The following is a 24,373-nucleotide window of genomic DNA, read 5'->3' as shown; positions in this document are numbered from 1 at the left end:
TTATCCATGCTAACTTTGGTACTTGACTGATGCAATCATGAGTATTTCTTGGCTCAAAGAAATCCGAAATAAATGCCCAGTAAAAGTCATGGTAAGTCCGGGTTCCCAAGAAAATAACAATCACACATCTTGCGAGAGCATGTACATATTTTCAACCACACACACACACACACACAATGTACACTATTCACAGTACATCACTTTGAATACAAAGGGTGGGAAAGGTACCATTTGTTCTTGTCTAATCGTTCTCAGCGAATAACTGTAAAGGAACAAGCAAACTATACTGAGGGACCTTCCCCACGTCATGAGGGTGAGGGAGAAATGATGTCATCTGTTAAAACTATGACTCCAACAGACGTTCTTCTAACCTTATCACTCTGCTTTCACTTCTACACAGAAACGTACACTATCAGGATACAACACTGTTGTGATCAGCTGGTACACACACAAAAAAAAGGAAATAAAAATCTAAATTGGGGCTTCCTACACTTGCGTAAATCAGGCACGGGGTGCTAAAACAACATCGCTCCGATTACGCATTTTCACATGGGTACAGGAACTATGGGTAGTAGGCAAACTACTGCTTTGAGCGCTGCAGAATATTAGGTAATCGTGTCAGTCATGAAACATACGCAGAATCTACCATTTGGAACAGCTACATTATATGGAGCTGAGCTACAAATGCTAATGGTCCTATTATCTACCGGACTTACCCTAAGCAACTGTTTAATTGTACCAATAGCTGCTGGCCATGAGAGTTCGCTGCAAATGTCAATGTTCCCCAAAACTGCCTTGCAGGCGCCAATGCTCTCATTAACTGGCAGATGTGTGCTTCTCTTGGATACGGGTATCAACGCTGACCATCTACTATGCTTCTAAGATTTCCTCACCTGCCACCATCGGCATTATCTTATCTTTTTTTTTTCAAGTAGGTACCCAAAACCATCTTCGATGGGAGGATGAGCAGCTGGGGTGTTTGAGGGAATACTGTCCAGCCCAGGGTTCAAACATGTGTGGACTAATTCGTGGCTCATGGTCAGCAACGCAAACCACTTCACGAAAGCCCATAAACCCCCAACATATGGATGGCTTGGGTACAAGTCCTAAAGCTTCCGTCTTCCGGAATTTCCAATGGGCTTCTGATGCATGATAGTACAGTGTCTGATGCATCGGATTCCAATATTATGGAACTTAAACTCATGGAAACAATTTTCGAAGCTACAGATTAAAAGATATGAACCTTGCGATAATATATGATGCCTTACTAAAAGCAAATATTTAACCAAAGAAATTCAATTACAAAATTTATGTTAATATCAGCCTCCCTGGGAAAATAAAATTTAAAAGTTACCTGTTCAAGTTATAAAAGGTTTACTTTTCAAGGGAAGAAAGGGAAGACAACTGAAGTCACAAAATACTGGGCGGCCACCGAAAATATCAACATTATCACGGAATTAAAAACCAAACGATGGGGAATGAGGTTGAAAGTCCCATGCGCAACGCAAAAATGTCATTATATAGTATTGTAGTAATAGAAAAAAAATATAAGCTGAAAGCACTAATTTGGGAAAGAAGTACTCTCTCTAGTACCATGAAACTGTTGACAATTGTGAACGGCCTTTTATGGGCGTACAGAATTTAAGTCAAGCTGCGAAAGGACGCATATCGAATCGACCGAGGCTTGAGTTCCCACTGGCACAAGAGGCATGAGAACCTTAAACTCATATAAATGACCTGTGAATTCTCATTGTAGATCTATCATTTACTGAAAGGAAATGATGATCTTATCTTTATTAGTAATTCCCTTCTTATAACCTTGGAAAAATGATTACACTCATTTGATCACAAAAAGCTTATCATTTGCTCTTTGCTCCTTTACGTACCTTCAACATTATAGTTGATCCTGCAGGTGGTGATGGGTAAGGAAGAATGGGCGTCGGCGGACACCACAGTGAACACGATGACGTAGTTGCCCTCCTGCAGGCGTGTCCCCGGCGTGGGGCCCTCCGTCACCACTGTCCTCACGTCTGGCCACCACCTGTAGGAGGGACACATCGTTAACTTCTGGACTCATAAAATGACTCGTCCACAGGAGTTCAGTCACTACTGTTGGACTACTGAGATGCATACCCATCATTGTCACCACGAATGCTTGACTCATTTGTGATAAATCATCATCAAAGATGGTTAAACACAAGCACCGTTCTTGGATTGATAAAATACAAGGGCACCTGTGCCTCTGGACTCAGGATACTGCAACACAGGCGCCGCTGCTGGACTCATAAGATGCATCGTCAACACATATATCACCATATCTGAACGTGTCAGCATTCACAGAAGGGTGTCATAGTAAAAAGGCCAATACTGTCTATATTATAAACAGATGCCTTTATAATGGACACAAGATCATCTTAAAGTTTACAGTAAAAAGAGAGAAAAAACAAATACTGTCGAAATCAATAAAATGACGTGTGCCAACATTAAAGATGGACAGATCTTCCTATCTCGATAGTAACCTCGGCAGCCACTTGCTAAAGCAGCTTCTATTTCTTTTGTTTTCAGATCTCAAGCCTAATGAGGGTTGGGATGAAAGAAGGGCGTAAATGTTTTATCAACTGGGATAATCCCAGAATATCCGGGACGCACGACTCCTCTGCAAACGCCGGTCCAAGGTCTCAGCGCCAACGGTTCCTTTGACGTCATTCGCCCCGCGGGTACGCAGCGTTAAGTCTGCTAAGGCGCCGAGTCATTTGTCATAGCTCTGACGAATACCCAGAACGGTTCACAAAAGAGCCAATAAAGGCGTTTATGGTACGTCTACAGTATCTCAATTTTGTTCAGTGGTTGTTTTGCTTATGGTTGGCAGGGGTGAATCATATTTTGCCGACTAGTTTCTTTTTGTCTTTATTCATACTTTATTACTGGATTTTGCTATTATTGCAACAGGAATATAGATCTTGCAAATGTCGAAACTGGGAGAAATATATATTCTAAGCAAGATCAAGTTCTGCTTGTACTAATTCCACCGGAGTCGCGGAAGAGCTCATATCCGTCGCCTATTTGGCTGATTTTTAATTTATGGTGAAAATAAGTAGTTTAAGACATTCAAACTAATAATCCTTACCTAACCACCACACAGAGAGCACTGCTAAGTGCCCAATTTAGCGCAACCAAAAATATCATCAACTGGTGGCAGAATAACGTTTTCCACACCTTTGTATACTTGTCGGCAACATAGATACTACGTTATTTTTCTCTTAATGTCCAACAAACCCTCCTCATCACTCACAATCTTGACGTTAGTTTAAATCACCAATAACTTTCTATGATCTGATCAAACAAGCCTTGGAACAAGGCAAAAGATGGTTAATTTGCCTTTTAAGCCTATCAGCTATAATGGTCATTAACTTAAGCCATCAACGTCAAGTTATAGCTAGCAATCGAAAAAAATCTCAAACACTTTCTTCAAGTTTTCAAGGTAATTCTAAAGACCATACACACACTCCCATTGCAATAGGCGGCCCTTGAGGAGAAGTGGATGCGAGCCTACACATTGCTGAGCGTGAGACAAAGGGATGGAGGGCGTCGTCATACATAGCTAGGCTCAGACTAGCAAGAGGCTGGATATGTTGTAGTTAATAACAACCTCACTTATGTAAGACAAAGGGGTTACGAACGTTAGCATAGAAAAATTTGCTGACTTGGACGTTCATAATAGATGAGAGAATAGACGCACAATACACGGATATGCTCACCTGGGTGTGCAGGATAAGGGGCTGGGAGCCTGGGCGTACACGCAGTCCCTGCCTCTAGGCGCCTTCACGTGGGCGTCGGGCGGGCACTTGATGCATGGAATGTCATCCTTCTGCCGCGGCCGCTCTCCTGCCGGAGGATGAGGAGTTATACAAAAGTGAAGGACGAAACCACTCCGGAAAAAAAATAAATTAATATAAAGGTTAGAAGGAATGAAATGTTCAATCAGTATCTTAGCACAGACAAACTGTGAAAATATCTAAAAGAAAAAAATAGAAGATAGGCAGAGAAAGGTAAAACAAAAAGCCCAAAGGAAATAAAATCAAGTAATGCATTTGACTGAGGATTTGACGTCTGTTTGCGCCAAGAGGAACTACTCTAGAATCAAATACGATTGGAAACATAATAACAGCCGGTACACCTTCAATTTGTTCTTTAACAGAAAGTCAGTGATAAACACATGGTAAAGCTATATCAAATATGAACGTAGTAAAAATGAAGCCAAGATAAACCTACTTACCTCAGTGCTTTTCCATCAGGACCCGGCAACGTCCGGCTCAGTTTAAACCTAAAATAATTTTACGTCATACCACGTATGACCGAAATCCCACACAATGTAAAAGGGTAATTGCGACTAAGTGAAAGTAAGCACATCTAAATTAGCAGTATTAAACTACCCACAAGCTTGCTTACATGGAGTTATCCATCAGGACGGTAAGGGCCGAAGATCAGATTAAGCTTAGCTAACTAAACCTTGTATAATCATATCGCAAACCTAATAAAAAAAAATTATCTAACCCCAATCCTAATCAGACTAACTCAGCATAGTATGGGTTTGACATGCCTCTGTTCAACATAAACCTAAGCCAACGTACACCGACAAAATTAGAAAAAAAAAAAAATGAAAACTTTCCTCGCATTGCAGTGCACTAATCATGCAATCTTGAAGGAGTAAATCTAATCCGTCATTCATTATTTTCTTTTAATTTTCACCTGTCTACGATGTATATACAAAAGCCTAACAAAAGGTGTAGTCATAAATATGCTAAGACACGCTTTCCTTGATATATGATAATCAACCTGAAGGACAGGACATTAATCTTTATATTTTTTTCCCTAATAACCTCGCCTAATACGGGCTCATCTTGAAGGCCACTGTTCAAGCCTCACAGCTAAATGCAATCAGCCTCTGTTTTTCTCTATATAACAGCCTTTCCCTCAGCTTATTGTTCTCTTTAATCCTGACATTCAAGTTGCACTTCATTAAGAAATGGAGTGTATCTGGCTTAGCTTTGGTTCTTCAGAGCCTGCTCTTGAAGTCCCTTGACATTATTCCGTTAAAGCGAGTCCTTTGCTGAAATAATTGTCCTTAAAAGTTCTGCATTTTTGTGGCATCCCTCACCTATCCCAGCTTAAAAGTAACGCAATCTAAAGCTGGCCTAACCAAAATAAATTCCGTATAGGGTTTATATAAACACAGTTTAAAGCCGGTCAACTCAAAACTACTCTAAACCTACGTTACTCAAAATCTAATCTAAACTTGGCCTACCCGAACGACACAACGTTTCATTATACCACTGTGCATTCCCACCAGAATTCACACTTGACATACTCCCACTTTAACCCAAATTTACTAGGGTTCTACCTTTATAAAGAACAAACTAGCTAGCTACCTCAACCTAAAAATGTAGCCTAGCTAAACATTCCTACTTTACCTCTCTGATCCAAATATGGCATAAATCATTAAAAATAATTTCTCCATTCAGAGTTCATTGCTCCATAAGATGTTCTCAGGAAACCTTTTATGTTTATCTTTAAATATCTTTGACATTCAGTATCTAAGGCTCTGATATTTAATATACTATGTCTATTTTGAATAATATTCGTAACACAAACGAAATGGTTTATCACTGCCTTAAAAAGGGAACTTAATTCATTTCATAAACCACCGTAAATTGGCAGACAGTATTATAGCATCATGAAAGTGCTTTAGTTAAACAAATTACTTCATAGAAACTTTTACAACTGCACAGGACTACGAGATCACTTGAATTATTTTGATTTGGTGATGCCTAGCCATTAACAAGAACTCGATATAACTGACACAAATTCAACATTTGTTTTTCTCTAGATCTTTGTTACTTTACTTATACATCAGTATCTTAAGAACAGAACTTTATTACTTACGGTTGACAGACGACTGTGTATCCAGGTGGTCCTGAACGTTGGTTCTGAAGGCATTTTTGTTGTTCCCTGAGTTTTGCCACAAGCTGCTCTTCTCGAGGTGTGGTCGGGCGGGGCGCAGGGAAGACTCAATAAGTGGAAGAATGGAGTTAAGGATCTTACTACCGTGCTGGAATCGGCTCAGGTGATAGAGGGGGTCCAGCAGTGGGTGGCCATGCGAGGGGCGAGTTGACGTGGGAGTGAATCTGTGACCATGAGTTGGGTGACGATTGACGGGTTTCAGGCCTGATCCACCACGCGGAGAGGAAGTGGACTTGAAGATGGTGTGGTGGAAGGGGTCACCTCTATTAACTGGAACTGTGCAGTTATCTCTGTCTGCACTGCTGGAGTCTTTACTGCCATGGTTGACTGTCGTAACGACAGTGTTGCGATGTGGACCACGGAACACCTCCACATCCTCAGGGATACTCTCAGTAGGACCCCTGAAGATTTTGAATTGTTTCCTATCCCTTGTATGCCGACTGGGCAATTCATTTCTTCTAGACTGTGTATGGGGCGATGGCCGCTGATGGTGATGATGTTGAAGGCGACTTAGATGCTGAGGATGATGCTGCTGCCTGTGGTTTACACGGCTGTGAGGATGAAGATAATGGTTCTGGCGCTCTCGAGGGTAGTCCTGTCGATGTTTAGGACGTTGGTGTTGGGAACTATGCAAGCGGTGTTGAGAATGGTGTTGGCGATGTAGTGGGGTTATTCGCTCTCTCATCCTTGCCACTTGATGGTTCATGTGAGAGCGAAGTCGGCTTAACAGAATATGATGCTGGTCCTGTAGTTGCCTCAGCTGCCAGTGAGGCGAGCGACGACTCTGATGCATGAACATGTCGACGAAAGGAACGCTATAAGTTCCATGATTACGTCTTGAGTCTCTGGACGAATGATACCTTGCATGTCGCTTTACTGTGCCCTTTTTCTTTGGGTGTTTAAGGTGCGTCTTCGATCTTCTGTGGTGCCTCGTGGAGCTCAAGTGGTGGTGATAACGAGGTGGATGAAATCGACGGGTGTTGCTGTGGGGACTGTGAGTATCGGATACGTGTCCAGACCCCCGACCACTCTCTGTCTGGAGTCTCCTGTAACACAACAAAGTGTTACAACTACATTATTTTAATAAGACGTTGTTTATACAGAGTACTAACTACAAGATAAACTCACATCGAGATGGAGGCTACGTTGCACCGTCAATGACAGTGTAAGTAATGGGAAGAAGGAGTAACACTTCTCTAATAAGCTTCTAGCCACACATAGTCAACCATGGATGTGTAGGCCCACGCGTTCGCACCCAAGAACGCGGTGAATGGACTGGACTGTGATAATATAGCCTAGTTGTCAAGCGGAGCTACAGACGAAACATAAAGGGCCGTTGTAACGTTTAACGGCGCATGCCGGCGACCTTTATAAGGAAGCCTCTTGAATTTCGACAAGACGGCTCTCACTTACAGCGGACTTACCCTTCAAAGATCAGAGTTGGCAAAGAACAAAGGAGAGTCAAAAGCGGTAGAATAAACAACTGCACGTAGAATACATGGTACCAACAGGAGGTCAAGTTTCTTTACATTCAACATTTTCAGATTTGATCTTTAAGAGGTAGTAGACAGAGCGATTACAAATAGGGTTCAAACTTAAAGAAAATGAGATGAGAAAACACACGAATGTAATTAACCATAAAGAGGCAAGGAAATTACAGGAAAAAAATATTACAGGGGAAAAAATAAGTGGACAAGAAGAATGTAGAGATAGCACCCTAAAATTGGAAAAAAAAAAAAAGAGCATGAAAAAGGAGGAAGAGATAACTAAGATGAAGCATAGATAAACATACTGTATAGGAAATCGCTGTTAACGTTATCATGGACTTAAGACTACAGAAAATAGTTATCAGTGTTCACTTTTCGCATTTAGCACTGTGGACTACGCCTCGAGATCTCTCACATTTTTGTACAGGAACAATGGGAATTTGAGTGTCAATCAACTGATTTATGCTAATATATATATATATATATATATATATATATATATATATATATATATATATATATATATATATATTGCTCGAAACCTTACCTTGCACGGCTGTTCTGGTCACGTGATCCGTGGCCCGCCCTCGCACTCACTGCAATAGAATTATATTCATTTTAATAACATGACAAATCAGTTTAATAATATGACCATCTCAGAATAGAAAATATATTAAATGCAGTAAGAATGACGCAGGCAAAGTCACAAGACAGCAACACTATTAACAGTGAAAGATATCCAAATGATTTATTTTACGAAAAAAAAGAAGAAAATCAAATCAGAATGGGGAACGGTTAGTTCCGTGTAAGGCGATAGGTTGGCTGGATGTTTGGGCTTTAGGCTTGTCAACTACCAGGGTCATGTAGGACATCACAGTCATAGTTACAACAGATGTCGAAAAAGCATTCAGTACTTTCTCCCACACACACATCCTCTCATTAAACATACCTGATATCATTTTTTCGCAAAAAAATGACAAATAAAACCAACTTTGTATCTGGCCACCAGGACACTGTCATACACAAAAGCCTCATATAATTCTACCAGCTCTGCCATATGGGTCTTCACGGAGCAGTTTTTTCTTGTACTCTATCACCTGCAGATGAGCTCCCAGCCACACGACAGCACCACGACACTACTCAAGCAATAACAAACATGCAACACCACATCATGCAAGTAGAACACTGACTGTATCCCCATAGAAATCCACCATAACCTTCTTTAAGGTATCATGAAGCCATACCCTAACCTAACCCTGAATAATCCCTTACTCCCACTCAACAGGACTCCAGCCATGCAAAGCACCGTGCGACACACCTGACTTTCACATAACTAAGTTAATAAACAAATTAAATGCCTTCAGAACACTCATCGGCACCAGCTATATACAGAATAAAGTATACAATAAATAATTCGTCTGCCCCATCCTTAACTATGCCTTACCTGCCTGATCATCCATCTAACCACCAACCCACAAATATAAATAAAAAGCTTATCCCTGCCTCCCACTTCTGTAACTTATACTTACAAATCCCCCTCCCAACAAACGTGACACTGACAAAACATGTACATGGTATAATGACTCGACGAGCACTAACAAACCGCCCTCCCAACCCGTTCTTAATCTCCACTCCACCAAGACATGAAACTTCACTCCCGAGGCATGTGAGAGTTATACTTTCACGGATGCGTTCTGGACACCACACAATCGCTCCCACATGATCAACACAGAATAATTACATCACAAAACACCTCATCCCCAAGAGGCACTTTCGATAAAGAAGACACTCCTCAATTTTGTCTTACACTCACCCAACACAGACATTACCAAACTTCTTGATCTGCGATCTCGCTCGACCCAGTGAACGCGGACGGCTTCTTGAGCTCTCTGGGAGCAGGAAAGCAACTATATTTACTCCTGTCCCCTTTTTCGGTCCTCCGGAGTACCCAAGAAGTCAGCCACGTTAACCGACCGGGACCATCAAGTCAAGATGTGTGGTGATATATGTCTTTGGCAGGGTGAGGATGGGGAAATTGAGGAGTATGTGTTCGATGTCCTCAATGTGGAACTTGCATTCTGTTGCACATTCAAGTATTGTGGTGTGTTGAATCCGTGTTTGTGATGAAGTGATGGGAAAATCTGGGGTCATCGTAAGAAAATGGGGGAATTCGAAGGTCCTTTTATATATATATATATATATATATATATATATATAGATCAAACATAAGAATGAAAGATTCAACGGTCAATTTCACAGGCATCCCACGGCCGTTATACTAATATACCGGTAAATTATATTTTCTTTCTGTTCAGAGTATATCGTCAGTATGGTAACATCCTACTAGTAAACCACTATGCTAAGAAGGATACCCTTAAATAGTCTCAGAGGCAACATTCCAGCTGGGCTCGTGAATCAGATGAATTATAACCGGGCGACCCATACATGGCGGAAGGTTGTGAGAGGATCCCTACAGCGCTGTAGTCATTGTCTCCCGCTTACCATTTATGTCGGCAGCTCGTCCAATCCATCCCCTTCACTCGTGTATAATTAGAACAGGGTATACTCTCACATACATAATTATACAAGTGCATAGAGGTGGTGTGTGTGTGTGTGTGTGTGTGTGTGTGTGTGTGTGTGTGTGTATGTGTTATATGTACCAGAGTTACATAAGCACGAATGGAAGTCTTCAGTGAAGTTTTGGAAGCGCGCTTGTGTGTGTGTGCGTGGCACCAGCCGTATGCCATAAGGGGTGTCTATGTTGGTTCTTGTATAATTCAAAACAACTTTGCTGAAACAGAAAATATGAGTGACATGCTAGTAAGATAATCAATCATGGAGGTAGTTTAACAAAAAAAAGTGTGGCCATGGGGGTTAGCAGCTACAGTATAAGGACATGGTACACTAGCAGTGTGGACAAAGGGTTTAGCATGTGTACACATTGGAGTGTGCGGCTGTAGTGTGGACATAGTGTGTACAATATGTGCACATGAGGGGTGTTCGGCAACAATGTATTGACAATGAGAACTTGCGGCTACAGTACGTGGGCGTGAGTTGTGTCTACGGTAACACTGTGTGGACATGGATGTCTAAGGTGACGGTGCATGGTAACAATATAATACAGATATGAGAGAGTATGGCTACAGTGTGCGGACATTAGGTGTAAATTAAATGTATGGTCAAAGGGTTTACGGTGACTGTTTGGACAAGCGGTTGCGCCTGTATGAAGACACGGCGTATACTGCAACAATCTATGGAAATGGGTGTAAGGTAACATCGTGTGGCCATGGTAATATATAACAACAATGGATGGTCGAAGGGTCTTAAAGCGGGAGCAAGTGGGCTCCAATCAGTCCAGCACAGGTGTGTATGTAACTGTAGGACTCTGTATGTATAGCTAGCTTCACCACGTGGGCGCCAAGGTGTAAAGCAACACTGTATGGGCACAGGGGGCATGCATTCATTAGTATGTGGGGCCGTAGAGTACCCAGCACCTGCATAATGTGGGAGTGACGTATGTACCATAAGATATCAGTGGGCGTGATGGTATGCATTGAGTGTAGTGGGCGTAGGTCTGCACAGTACGCGGATAATACGTGGGCGTGGCGGTGACGGGAGAAGACTGGACAATGTAAACAACTATCAGCACCCGCGATCTGCAGAAGTAGGGACTTGTAGGACCCCTCCTCAGTGGATGCTGCTGTAGGTCTCCCTTGACCATTTTTGGCGCCGATGAAATTCCTTAGATAATCAATTGTTTTCTTGGTTATATATATTCTTCTCCAAAAGCACCGACCACATACAGATTATACTCTTAGGCACAGATAGTTTTTTTCTTTGATCTTATGATTATACATAAAGTACAAATCAATTATCTTAGGCCTCTTCCTCCTTGAGCACAACAGAAGATTGTCAACTGTACGACAACATATTCGGAAAGACATGGCGTGGCTGCCAGACGGATCCACATTGGCAATGGCAGCCACCACTACTGGCAAGAAAGAGCGCGAAGGGACAACAGGTGCGAGGCTCATGTTAACCGCGAGGAACATGTAGAGCTCATGTCAGCTGCCGTTTGACAACTGAGGCTTAAGACCACAAGTCTACGTCATTCTGGATTGACATAAGAGGTGTTACCAGGGGCACAAGTCGCTAGAAATCGACATGGGGGAATAAATGTCTATCGACTCGGGTAATAATGGCAGTTCCAGAGGAGGAACAGCACGTGAGGAAAAGGCTGAAGCATAGCTGAATCGCAACAGTACCATGAAGGGAAGCACTGTACAGCAGCATAACCAAGTAAAACGAAAATAATCCAAGCGATGAACCAATTACATTACCCAGTACCATCAGTTTCAGAACCAACCATATGAATTATGTTTACATGTACTTTAAAGTTAGTTAACTTCACTGTGTGAGCGACAAAAAATACTACTAATAAAAATACGGTAAACATTCTCTTAGCCTGTGCCATGTCATTATGGGGTTATCTATTCGTAAAGAACAGCTTCTTCGATTATATCGGGAAACACACGAGTTATAAAAAAAAAAGTGAATGAATGGTTTGTTTTGTCCTGCTTATGTTTTGGTCAGTTAACCGAACATTGGTCGGTTGCGTTGGTTTTAGGCCCATGTGCTTTATTCTGCATTTACTCATTTAGGTTTTGGTAGTCATTTACTTTCCTTGCCCCATCTTTTATGCCCTCGAAAAAAAAAGAACTAAACAAGACAACTGATTAGATAAGGATTTGAGAAATTTCAGGGGAGAAAGACCTCCACATCTTGTTACACAACACTTTCCACTATAGTGCAATATTGAGTAGACCCCACTAAGTGGAGAGGGCTTTGGAGATAATGAAAGGATAAGTACACCATATTCCGTAGTTATGACACACCGCTAAGCTAACCAATTCCAGGTTAAGTTTGGTCTGGTTTACGGTGAAAGAACGTTTCTCAATCTCTCCTAAGGATAGATGGGACTACGTCACTATACAAGAACTTATGGAATCTTTTTATGAACCTAAGTTGACGTTTTCATGATACGGTGGTTTGAGTCCTCTCCCTTGGTTTCATCGGCGGAATCATTCAATTTATCACCTTTTTTCGGTTCAAACGATCGCTGCTGGGCAGTTTTCAGCATGACACAAACTTGTGCATTTCATAACAAAGTGTCACACATGTTATGAAAGTCTATGTGAGGAAAAATTTACATCGATCTTGTTTTGATAAACGGCATTGACATACTGTGGGCCACTACGTGTTATGATGTGGCAATTGTCGGTTCACTGTAAATGTACTAAACAGAACTCAGCGGCCGTCACCAAGAAACGTTTTCCTTTTCGTGGAAAATTATTCCACTTGTTCTTACCGACTGCCTTTGTACTCTACGCACCTAAACAAGATGAGAAACTTACGCTATTGTGTTTTGTTACGTTCGTTAACTGTATATTAAGTATCATTAAACAGCCTAATTTGGTTTGATTATGATATTCTTTTATGAAATTTGCCCTTGTTACCTCTGCTACATTAGTACTGAACTTAAAAGCCCTCCTCCCTCTGTAGCGTTCACTCTTGTCTGTAGTTTAGCGCAGGTTAGTTTCTACATTTCTAAGATACAGCTACACCTCATTTCTAGCATAAAATCAACTTTCTGTGATGTATGAAATAAAGAACGACTGACAAACTGGCACAAGGAAAGAATATATCTATAATAATAATAATAATAATTATAATGAAATAACGATAATAATGATAATAATAATAATGATAATCCATATAATGATATTAAGCAAGTCTTCGTAAGGGATCACACGGACGCCAACCCTCCCTCATCCCACCTGCTCCGAATCTCATTGTCAGTCAGTATATGTTCCTTTGGGTATGGAGGGTGTGGGCGTTCCCCCAGAAGGTTTCGCGGAGGGAGGCAAGGAACCGGGCGAAGGGTCAACTTCCCTACTTTATATATCCAAAACAGGTAAGGTGGTCCCAGTCAGGATACAGCTTATGTTACTTATTGTTCTCGATCTAGAGCAGTCACACATACAAATACAAATTGCACAATAAGTTCAAGAGATTGGGCCCTACGAGTGTAAATATCCCTCCCAGTATTGTACAAATACACACACAAAGCAAGAGAATGGCCCCCCTCCCACAGGAGCGGGTCTGAAAATAGTTATTCTTGCGTAACCATTATGAAATGGTGCCCGGTAACCTCCAAAGCACGATGGTGTCTTTAACCTAACTCTTTTGGGTAAGGTCATAAGTTACGCCCTCCCAAGGATAGTAATGTCGTGCTGAAGAGGTTAACTAGTAACCTAGAGAGGGGGAATCAAGCAACATGTACGTCCTTCAGAGTAAAAGTCTTGGGTTTATATATGTACAAGACGTTTTGCAGGTAGGTCGTATATATTAACACGGCGACATCTTGCGACTCGTTAAACTGGATTTTTAAGAGGAAACATCTTTATTCAGAGGGGATACCCACTCCTATCCAATGATTTGTACGCTTAGTCTAGGATGAATAAATATTATAAGGTGGTTTTTGTCGTTAGCATTTTGTTTTTGTTCTTGTTATTCTCCCTTTCGAGGCTGGCAATCGATGAGGTTAGGCAAGCCTGTAGTACAGTAAAAAAAAAAAAAAAAAAAAAAAAAAGGCGTTGCTCAGAGTCTACATACTTAGATGGATTTGATACTGGCTTGGGTTATGTCGACTCACTCAGCCTAAACGAAGCTCTTCTCAGAAAGGCTTCTCCACGAAAGCAACTTAAATCTAATACTCAGTAAAACTAAATATCTAAAAACCATGGAAATGACAGTGTAACCGTTCATTGAACTGGAAATTAGAAGATCCACAACGTTTTTTAGTTTCGAGGTAACGTATTCATCTCTGGTAAACTTTAACCAAACTTGCCGAGCCGAGCGCGCGAAGTGACCAGCGCGTCGTGGCGTGGCCTCAGGATACGTCGGGTCCAAGGTGCAACCTAGCAGCACCCCTCGCGTCCCTAACAAACACACAGGCTGACGAGTGTTGCTGGCACTCTATAAGCATATTATGGTCACCCAGTTCAGTTACCATGGGTGAGTGGCATGTTGGTTGGGTACGTTATGTGTATATGTTTGTGTGTGAGTGTGTGGAGGAGCGAGATGTTTGTGTGTGTTATGTCTGGGTACGACTTTATCCTCTGAGTATGTCTGAGCATGCGTCGTGTGTGTGTGTCTGGAAACGATCCTTTTGGGTACGTTTGCTTAAAGTGTGTGTAAATAAAGGCTATTTTGCTTGTGTACACGTTTATGTCATTGTGTGTATGCCTATGTCTGAGTCCGGAAACGACTGCATTTGCATGTGTATTGGTTAAACTGTTCAAAGGCTACGAATGAGAAAACAATGATGAAAATATTTGCTCTAATTGTCAATGCATATCTGGAAAGCCCTATGATCGTTTCTGAAAAATTAACTCAAAAAAAAAAAAGAAAATGGTTTATGTTCGAAAATATATAATTCTTCATAGTCGAAGCCGATTGTATGCGTTTGAATATTGCAAAGTCGTAGGATCATAAAAAGAATCAAGTGAGGTGAACAAAAAACTGCAAGTAAGGAATTTTATGTCTGGAAAGTGTTCGGTCTTAAAGACTGGTCATGTTGCTTTTGGCAGTATTTCTTGATGCTTACACACACAAATATATGTATTTTTCTTTCTTTTTTTTTTAAACTATTCGCCATTTCCCGCGTTAGCGAGGTAGCGTTAAGAACAGAGGACTGGGCCTTTGTGGAATATCCTCACCTGGCCCCCCTCTGTTCCTTCTTTTGGAAAAATTAAAAAAAAAAAAAGAGAGGGGAGGATTTCCAGCCCCCCGCTCCCTCCCCTTTTAGTCGCCTTCTACGACACGCAGGGAATACGTGGGAAGTATTCTTTCTCCCCTATCCCCATATATATATATATATATATATATATATATATATATATATATATATATATATATATATATATAATACCTTGTACCAAATAATCCTATGACCCCTTTTATACGACTCCCGCAGCGAGGAGGAAATCAGCCACTTCCACTGGGCAGAACCATAGGTCATGTAATGATATTGTGATTGTCTGGACAGGGGAATTGAGTAGGTGTTTGGCGTCTTCATAGTAGAAGTCATGTGTGGGGGTCCAGTGATGTGATGAATCGATGTCTGTAATGCTGAAGAGACGGGTGGTGCTAAGAAAGCAGACAAGAAAGTTTTATCCGTGTTTGTCTAGAGAGTTATAATTTCAGATGGTTTAGTGTTTGTCGGGTCATAACGGTGTGAATGTGTTTTGTTGTTATGTCTTGTTGCTAGGGGCTGAATTGTGTGGTTGGGGTGAACTCTTGAGTTGTGTATGATGGCTGATGGATAGTTACGAGCGACTCCAATGGAGGGAGGTGAATACTATGGCACAGAAATGGGAAGCTAATCAAAATGAGATAGTGATGCGCTTGAAATATCTTTATTTCATATATTTCACACTTGCTCCCCATTTTCCGCCTAACGAGATAGCGACAGGAACAGACGAAGAAAGGCTCACATTCACTCTCTAGCTGTCATGTATAATGCATGGAAACCAAAGCCACTCATTCAAAGATAAGCCCCGCAAAACTTTCCGTAGTTTGCTCTCTACTTCGTATGCCCTGGGAGGTACCAAGGAAAGCAGAGCTTACAAGTGCCAAAAAGCGTGAGCATAATAAATAAATATATATATATATATATATATATATATATATATATATATATATATATATATATATATGACACTGGGTTTAACGTGCACTGAATGTAGACATAAAAGAGATATGAAAACGTTTTAAAAGCTTTTTTACTCACCCAGGATAATGACAAAGAGGAGCAGCGCTTTGGCGTTCATCTTTGTGGCGGTGGTCCAGTACCCCTTCGCCACGCTGACGAAGACTATGACGGTGATGCTAGAAGAGGGACAGTGAAAATGTTGTTAGATTCTAATTACAAATCTAAACTTAAAATCACCTATATTTCTGGTTTTGCTCACTACTTTAAATCACAGTTTGACCAGCACAGTTTACAGAAATTAGAAGTAACTTGGTCTCTAAAGATGTTCTTAATATTTTTTTCTTAAATAGTTTTGTGCATTTCAGTTCGATTTCACATTCCCTAATATTTGACGTATTCTAATGATGTCATGCGTTAAAAAAAAATGTCTAATGTCATGCTACAGTGATCCAAAATGTTCTGAAAATAATCCATACAGTTTACAGCAGTAATACTTAAGTATCACGACCTTTCAAGAGGTTCCAGCACCCTAAAACTACGCTACTTCCAGAAGCAAAAACTTTGGATTCCTCATGAGTTAGGAGCTCTTTCACTCGCGGTGTAACCTCGTGCAGGTGGAGTCCGGTAACATGTTTCATGTGTTACTGACTGTATAACATCTGTAATAGCATAATAAGCTTCAGTGATTAGCAGTAATATCTCATGTGTTCCAGAGATGCGCTTAACGTATCCCCTTTACATTAAATCTCTTCTTTTTCCATTTCTTCCAACCTCCACACAACACCTTCCCTCCTATGCTGACTTTTACGTATAAGCGGCGACAGCCAAACAAGTACACTGGGGGCCAAGGGGGCAGCGCGCGATAAGTATTGGAGGAAAAAAAAGTAATCAACTGAGACCAGCAGTATTTTTTCGCTGGCTCACCAGAGCAGCGATACAAATGGGAGGGCTTTAGCCGTGATGGGACTGCAAACCCGAACTGAGCTATGGTCTGAATCTCTTTTCAAATTCGATGAAGTGCAACACCCTGCTATATAAATTCATCTTCAACAACATTCCCTCACAAGTGATGATTCCTACGCGTTTGTATATAGCGAGATAAACTAAAATTCCCTTTACCCTCTGAGCCTGAATTCCGATTCAAATTATCTGGCGAATCCTTTAGTCGTGCACAAGTTCTCCAATTACAGTATCCATATTCAGGAACCACTCGATTGAAAGGGGAATCCCTCGTCAGATACCCAAAAATCTTCGGCCATATTTGCCGTCAGAACAAGCCTAGCCTGTTTATTTATATCGTAGTTTCGAACCGTAAAGGCAGCTCTGATCTTTTGTGTAAAGGGAATCACTTCTTCAAATTCCAGCGCTTTCCGTAGAATAATTCAAGACGAGTCGATCTTTATCAAGTTTGTAATAAAAGTAGAAATAATTAATATACACACATGCACAAAGGTGTTCACCGGATGAATTCACCACTGTTTAATGACTACTTATATTTGAAATATGGAGGGCTACGTTCGGAGGAAGAGACAGCTTAGCAACACAATCGTGTCTTACAGACAGGAAAAATAAAATTAAATAGATTATTACTCTATTATTAGCCATCAAAGCTGCAGAAATCAGTCACGAGAGCGAGTGATATGTTCAGTAATATCTGGTATTCATAATTAGTTCGTGCTTTTGACGTAATAAAAGAAATGACTCATATTTACACATCTTTATCTCTTGGACAGCAACGATGAATGTGGCTGGATACACTGCCAAGATCTATAACATTTTCACTCAGTGCTCTTGCAAGACATAAGCATATCTATTAACAAATCCCCCAAGCAATCATCCAATCTAAATTAAACCGACAGTTCATCCGTCAAGGCGATGGGTTCAGGCACGGTACGAGGGGCGTAGGTGTTTGGTGATCATCGTACCCGGGCAACGCTGTCACTGCGAAATTTTTATGTTGCCGTAATGGTCCAGCCGCTGGTGCTAGGTTAGGCTGTACAGCCTCGGTGTAAGCCATAGGTAAACATTTCTGTCATGACGTCATGCTCTAGCAGTGAAGTTACCAGGTCATTAGACGCCCCCACGACCCGTCAGGTCCCTCGAGACCTAATCTGAACCCAGGCCACCATCGCATTAAATCTTGTGGGGCGCGGACGGACTTAAAGATAGGGGAGCGCGAATGAGTGGGTGTGGAAAGAGAGAGAGAGACAAAGGACGGGTTAGGGTTAGAGGGGGGAGGGGGGAATAAGAGTCATGTTGCAGAGGCAGGTATCAAAAGAACCTGTCCATGCCAGGCACTGGGTAAGAAAAACCCTCAACAATCTCTTGTTGTCCGTCACGCGAAAATTTCCTCAACGGGGAAAACAATTGACGTCACCAAGTAACAAGGAAACTCGCCAGTTACACATGCACACAAGCGTTTACACTAGCACAGTCATAGTGCATGTAGATAAAGCATGAACACACGAATACAACATACACACATACCAATTTACACACACACACACACACACACACAAAGAGACAGACATACATAATCACACCCACGAACGTGCATTAGGGGCTTGGGAGATTATCCTCGGTCCCTCTTACATCCCCTATCAAGAGCCGCTTAACACACCGGAGTTAAGGCAGCTGAGTTACAGGGACAGGCTGGAGGCCTTAAATTTGCCCGCCATGAAAGAGAGAAGAGTTAGGAGTGACGTGGTCACAACCTTTTAGACCAGAGTGATGAAGTTGATACTGAATAGAGGCCATACCATGAGATTATAGAAACACGAAGCCATGTTAGAAAGGATATAAAGACGTACGTACTTTTATATCAACGGAGTAATGGATGGATGGAATAAACTGAATTACGAGAGGCAGAATGTGGACAGCGTACAAAACTCTAAGGAATTGTATGATGGAGAGAATGTTAAAGAGACGGGGTCCTCAGAATGACTCTCTCTCTCTCTCTCTCTCTCTCTCTCTCTCTCTCTCTCTCTCTCTCTCTCTCTCTCGTACAGCACAAATATGTAATCACAAAAAGTAACAATTATATATATATATATATATATATATATATATATATATATATATATATATATATATATATATATATATATATACACACACACACACACACACACACACACACACACATACACACACACACACACACACACACACACACAAAGGCAAGCTGATGCAGTACGCACTTAAAGCACTTAAGGGAACAAGATAAATAACTGACCGTGCCTAACTCACGCAGGCACTTAAAATACTCAGACAGACACGAACCAGATGTCTAAATTGCAATAGCCAATTCATCAAAACCAACCGATCTTAGCAACAACCATAAATCATGAATAACCATATCAAAACAATGCATAAAACAGAAACACACACACACACACACACACACAAACCATGAGTAGATAACCTGAGATTACCTCAGACTATAACAACTGCAACAAATTAGTTATGAATATCACTTTTTGTTAGAACAGATCGAAGACAACAAAAATATCTATCTATATGAAATACAGATACTTAGTGATATCCATTACTTCTGACCTCTTTATGACGATGGCATGACCCTCTGGGTACGATGGCATGACCTTAAACATGACCCTTAAGGATCAAGTCAAGGACCAAGCTATCATATCTATGGGTCGTACCACTAAGCTCACTAGTGGCACAGTCGTACTCAGAGGGTAGCATCTTCGAGCTCTCTGTCAGTCTCTGGCCCACAGAGGTCATCGTCCCTCCCTCGTCCCAGACGCCCGGAGTTACATCTGCAAGAGCCCGCGACCCATCTTCCCCGTCACACACTCGTCACCTTGTCACAATCCAGCGCCTGGTTCCACTCACCTCACACAGACGCATAAATCATCCCCTCCACACAACCACCCCGTCCCCACTCCGCCACCCCGGAGTACTTAATACCCATTGAGAAGTAAGGAGAAGAGACCCAAGAGCACAAAGGGACGACTCTTCAACACTTCGGTATGATCCACAAGCACGAAGGTCCGATCCGCAAGTATGATGGTATGATTCTTGAGTACAATAAAATCCCGGCCTTTAACCTGATGACTGAGTACGGTGTGTCTCGTACATGTAGATTAGAAGACCCTGTATATACGTATACTTGAACGTGTACTTTTCCAGAATTTCTTTTCAAAACTCAACGGTCATGCAAGCCAGTATTCAATCGCTTATTACGACAAAGGATAAGCCTTGTCGTGAAAGACAAAGACAGACGGAACAAATATACAAAATGACTGACACCAGTACCTTCTCCCCTTCCATCTTCTAGGAAGAAAAACTGAATAATCAGTTGAAAATTATCAATTACATTTCCAACGAACACAAAGACATTGAAAGGAAAGCATGATAGTACCCAACAGCACCCAGCAACGGCGAATACACATCAACCACCCACACACACACACACACTTACTTTTCCGAATTTCTGGGTTGGCCTTTTGGGTTATAATGCTTTCTAACTATGCGGTTTATGTTGCAATTGTGTACGTATGGTTACTGTTAAATGGTCATCATGGAAGTCCCCATATCATGTATTCAAGCAGGACTATTATGATAGCAGTACTTTACTAGTTATCAGATATCAAGGAAAAACATATGTAGCACACATACAGCGATCATAAATATATAATACTACAACCTTATAAAATAAAAAGAAGAATAATTGTAAGCACAAACACGTAATAGCTGCCACAAACAATAGCTATCGCAAAACTTAACAGCACCTGCAAATACAGACACTCAGCAGCAACCACAAACTCATAAATTCCCACAAAGAAACTTTTGACAACCGTACACATATAACCACCAAAAGCATAATAGCAATCGTCATGTCAACAACCATGATTACGCACTACCATAAGCACAAGTCAATCATAAACATAATAATATAGAGTTATATTGAAAAACCCCAAAACAGACATAAGGTACAAACACCATTGTGGCAACCACAAAACCAGAGGCAAAACACCGAATGGCCTAAAAGGTCTACAGTATCTAAGGAGAAACAATTACAAATAGCAAGCACATTCAAATATTACCAACCTCAGGCACTTAATAGCTAACATTACTATAAACAAACAACTGCAAACAAAGAATAATAACGCAAACGTGTATATTAGCCGTCTCACAACAACCTAAATCGTGTGCTAATAATAAATACATCATAATAACCATATACACATAGTCACGGACATGTAATAGCCATGTCGAACACAACAGGAGCCACCGACAGAAGGCAGTCAATACTCACATCTGTTGTCAGACAAAATATATAACAAACAAAACACATATAATACTAACCACATAGTGCAGATAATAACCATAAGCATGGCACCCACGACTAAAATGGTAACCAGTAATACGTACAGTGAACAACAGTTCCTTACATACAAACAACAAACGCCCACTATCTAACCACACTGAAAAAAAAAGAAATCAGAATACCCACTATGAACATATTCACATGCTCACAAAACTACACTCAAGAGGTGTGCTAGGTCCCACGCGTGTAGATTTCCTTCCCCGTACTGCACAAATACACACACACACAAAGTATCTACAACAGAAAGGCAGACAATTACAGAAAAATAAACATCCTAGCGTTTGAAAAAACAAAAATGCGCTTTCAACACTCATACGAACTATCATTGGCCATTATCACATATCAAAGTCGGTAATAGTTCATAAACTGTGCTATGTATCGTTTTATAACTACCTCAAGCATTTCTAAATAATAAGATTTTCACATAAAACCACTAATACTATCAGCAGTTGACTGTCAGCTTAAACCATTAAACAAATATATGAGACCCAGATAAATGAGAGGTCATGTCTAATGGTGAAATCTCGGTCACTAACACTTAACACAAACTATCATAAAGCAGCGAACACCAAAACATCAACCACGAAAGTCTAAATACAATTGAAACTTTCAAAGATAATCACAAACGCTTGAATGAACACCTTCAATAAGCTCAACTACATATTCCAAATACCACCACACCACAACCTTTATATATATAGTTCACAGTTGGAAAACACAGGCTTTTTTATATATGCAAATGTACAGTTCTGATAAATTGTTGCCCAATAACAGTACTGGCCATCGAAATCTAGAACAAACAACTTAGGACAATCGTAAATGAGGAACAGAAATGAAACCATCGCACCTAAACCAACACCAGCCAGTAAATTTAAAATAACATACGTTAATCACAAATAAACATACACTCCTAAGCCACGAACAGTCAGAGATATCAAGTGCAACTGCTTCATTAACCACCATCAGTAAACATTACAACAACACAGCGTACAGCAGTCGCACATCAGAGAGGACACCCACCGCTGGAGCTGCCTGGAAGAGAAGCAACCGGGCAATAGCAGCGACACAAAGAGCGCGCGGCAGGTGAGTGTGTGTGAGAGAGAGAGGCTGCCTGCCCCACACGGCAACGCGCCCGCCCACCACCACCTTAAGGACCCGTCTGCCTCGTGTCTACTGCCCCATGGACCCTCTGTCTGCCCCGACGCGCCCAGGAGAAAGAAGGGAGTTGGGGGGGATGGGGTGCGTGGAGGGGGAAAGGGAGATCTCGAGGGGTTAGTGGTTGACGGGATGTAGGCAGGACAAGGGAGGGCGTAGCGAGTGCCTGGCTTAAGATGGATGATTGTCGGATCGGAAGGTGAGGAGTGCAGATCGGTGGTGCAAAGTAGGAGGGGGAATAGGAGGAGTAAGGATCAACGGAGGATGAGAGGAGGTAAGAAGCGTGGGGGAGCAGGGGGAAGGGGGAGGGTGGGTGATGACCAGGAGGGCATGTAGGTCCGGCTTGGGGATAGGGCTAGGCGGTGAATTAGGGAGGTTGATGGTGTGAGGGCAGCAAATGGAGGATGGGGGGTAGGGGTGATGGATGGTGGTGGTGTAGGCGGGAGAGGGCGGCGGCCTGGTAGAGGGGATGGTAAATAATGTGCAGAGCTGAGGTGACGATATGCAGGGGAGGATGCATCACTCCTTACGAAGATAAGGTAGAGTAAGCCAAGGTTCACGTTCAACAGAAGTGTTGCTTCAGGTTCCGGCTGCAGACAATTATGCTCAACTGATGCTCAGGTTACTACGTCGGCACACGGTAAACAAAGCTGGGGTTCTGATGGCTCGCAGGACACCAAGCAGGCAGCCTGGTGTAGGGATGACTCAACCAGTCAGTCACGTAATACGTATAGTACGGCATACTGCGCTTCACAGGACGATATAGATAAATAACTATGACCGAAACGAAAGAAAACACTTCAACTTCACAGACATCGAAGTACAATGCTCTTTAATCTAAATTTCAAGCATCAGATCTCATCATCCGTCTGTCTTAAAATTTCTAAAGATTTGCAAAATCCTCTTTGCATCTGCGTAAATTTTCTGGACATAAAAGTTACCTCAAGACTTGACATAAGGACATGCTCGTGTTCGATCCTGACAACACCGACATGGCAACCAAATTTGGACCAACGAACAAGTGCAGTATGGAAATAAACTAAATACATTAGAATATCTTGACGACATTCCACCCGTTTGGATGCCACTGGAAACAAAGAGGTGGATGATATGCAGGTGCTGATCCCTAAGGCATACTCCCGTGGGCCCTGCCTTAGATACCAAGTCGACGCCCATGCAAGGCATGCTGACACTCCACACACAAACATTGATTAATTCATGATTACTTTACAGTCAAGTGCCATGACATCATTAAAAAAAAAAGTGCGAGTGGCTTGTGGTGATTATAAATCAATACTTGTAGATTACTCAACCTGACCATGTCTCGCGAGGAATGAAACTGAAAAGAGTGATACGTTGCGAAGCTAAGAAAGTTCGGACACGGCAAAGAAGTCCGGAGCCTCTAGCAAAGGTCGCCAGCTACTCATTTCAACAGCGTTTCTCCGCATTTCGGTTAGTGCTATCTACTGTGTGCAATGCCGCATTGTAAAATGTGATATGAATCAGTCTAATCAACAACATGCAGTTCTTTATCTTGCATATATTGCGAATAGCCGATTTTCAGAGTCTACCTAATAGACA

At 41.6% G+C, this 24,373-nt stretch overlaps 1 protein-coding gene across 1 annotated transcript in view; it reads right to left on the bottom strand.

Annotated features, from left to right (window-relative positions):
- The window catches only part of LOC139760583 (uncharacterized), a 65,817-nt gene extending 43,007 nt beyond the window's left edge, over positions 1-22,810 (bottom strand). Inside the window, 6 exon segments of the mRNA XM_071683939.1 lie at positions 1,887-2,041; positions 3,759-3,885; positions 5,944-7,067; positions 8,056-8,104; positions 16,363-16,460; positions 22,658-22,810. Of these exon segments, the coding sequence (XP_071540040.1) occupies positions 1,887-2,041; positions 3,759-3,885; positions 5,944-7,067; positions 8,056-8,104; positions 16,363-16,402 (1,495 nt within the window). The 5' untranslated portion in view covers positions 16,403-16,460; positions 22,658-22,810.
- Positions 22,811-24,373: the final 1,563 nt, after the last annotated feature.

The sequence above is a fragment of the Panulirus ornatus genome, chromosome 37 (assembly GCF_036320965.1).
Source record: "Panulirus ornatus isolate Po-2019 chromosome 37, ASM3632096v1, whole genome shotgun sequence".
Lineage (NCBI taxonomy): Eukaryota > Metazoa > Arthropoda > Malacostraca > Decapoda > Palinuridae > Panulirus > Panulirus ornatus.
The sequence above is the reverse complement of the archived record's forward strand: the minus strand, read 5'-3'. Positions and strand labels throughout refer to the sequence as shown.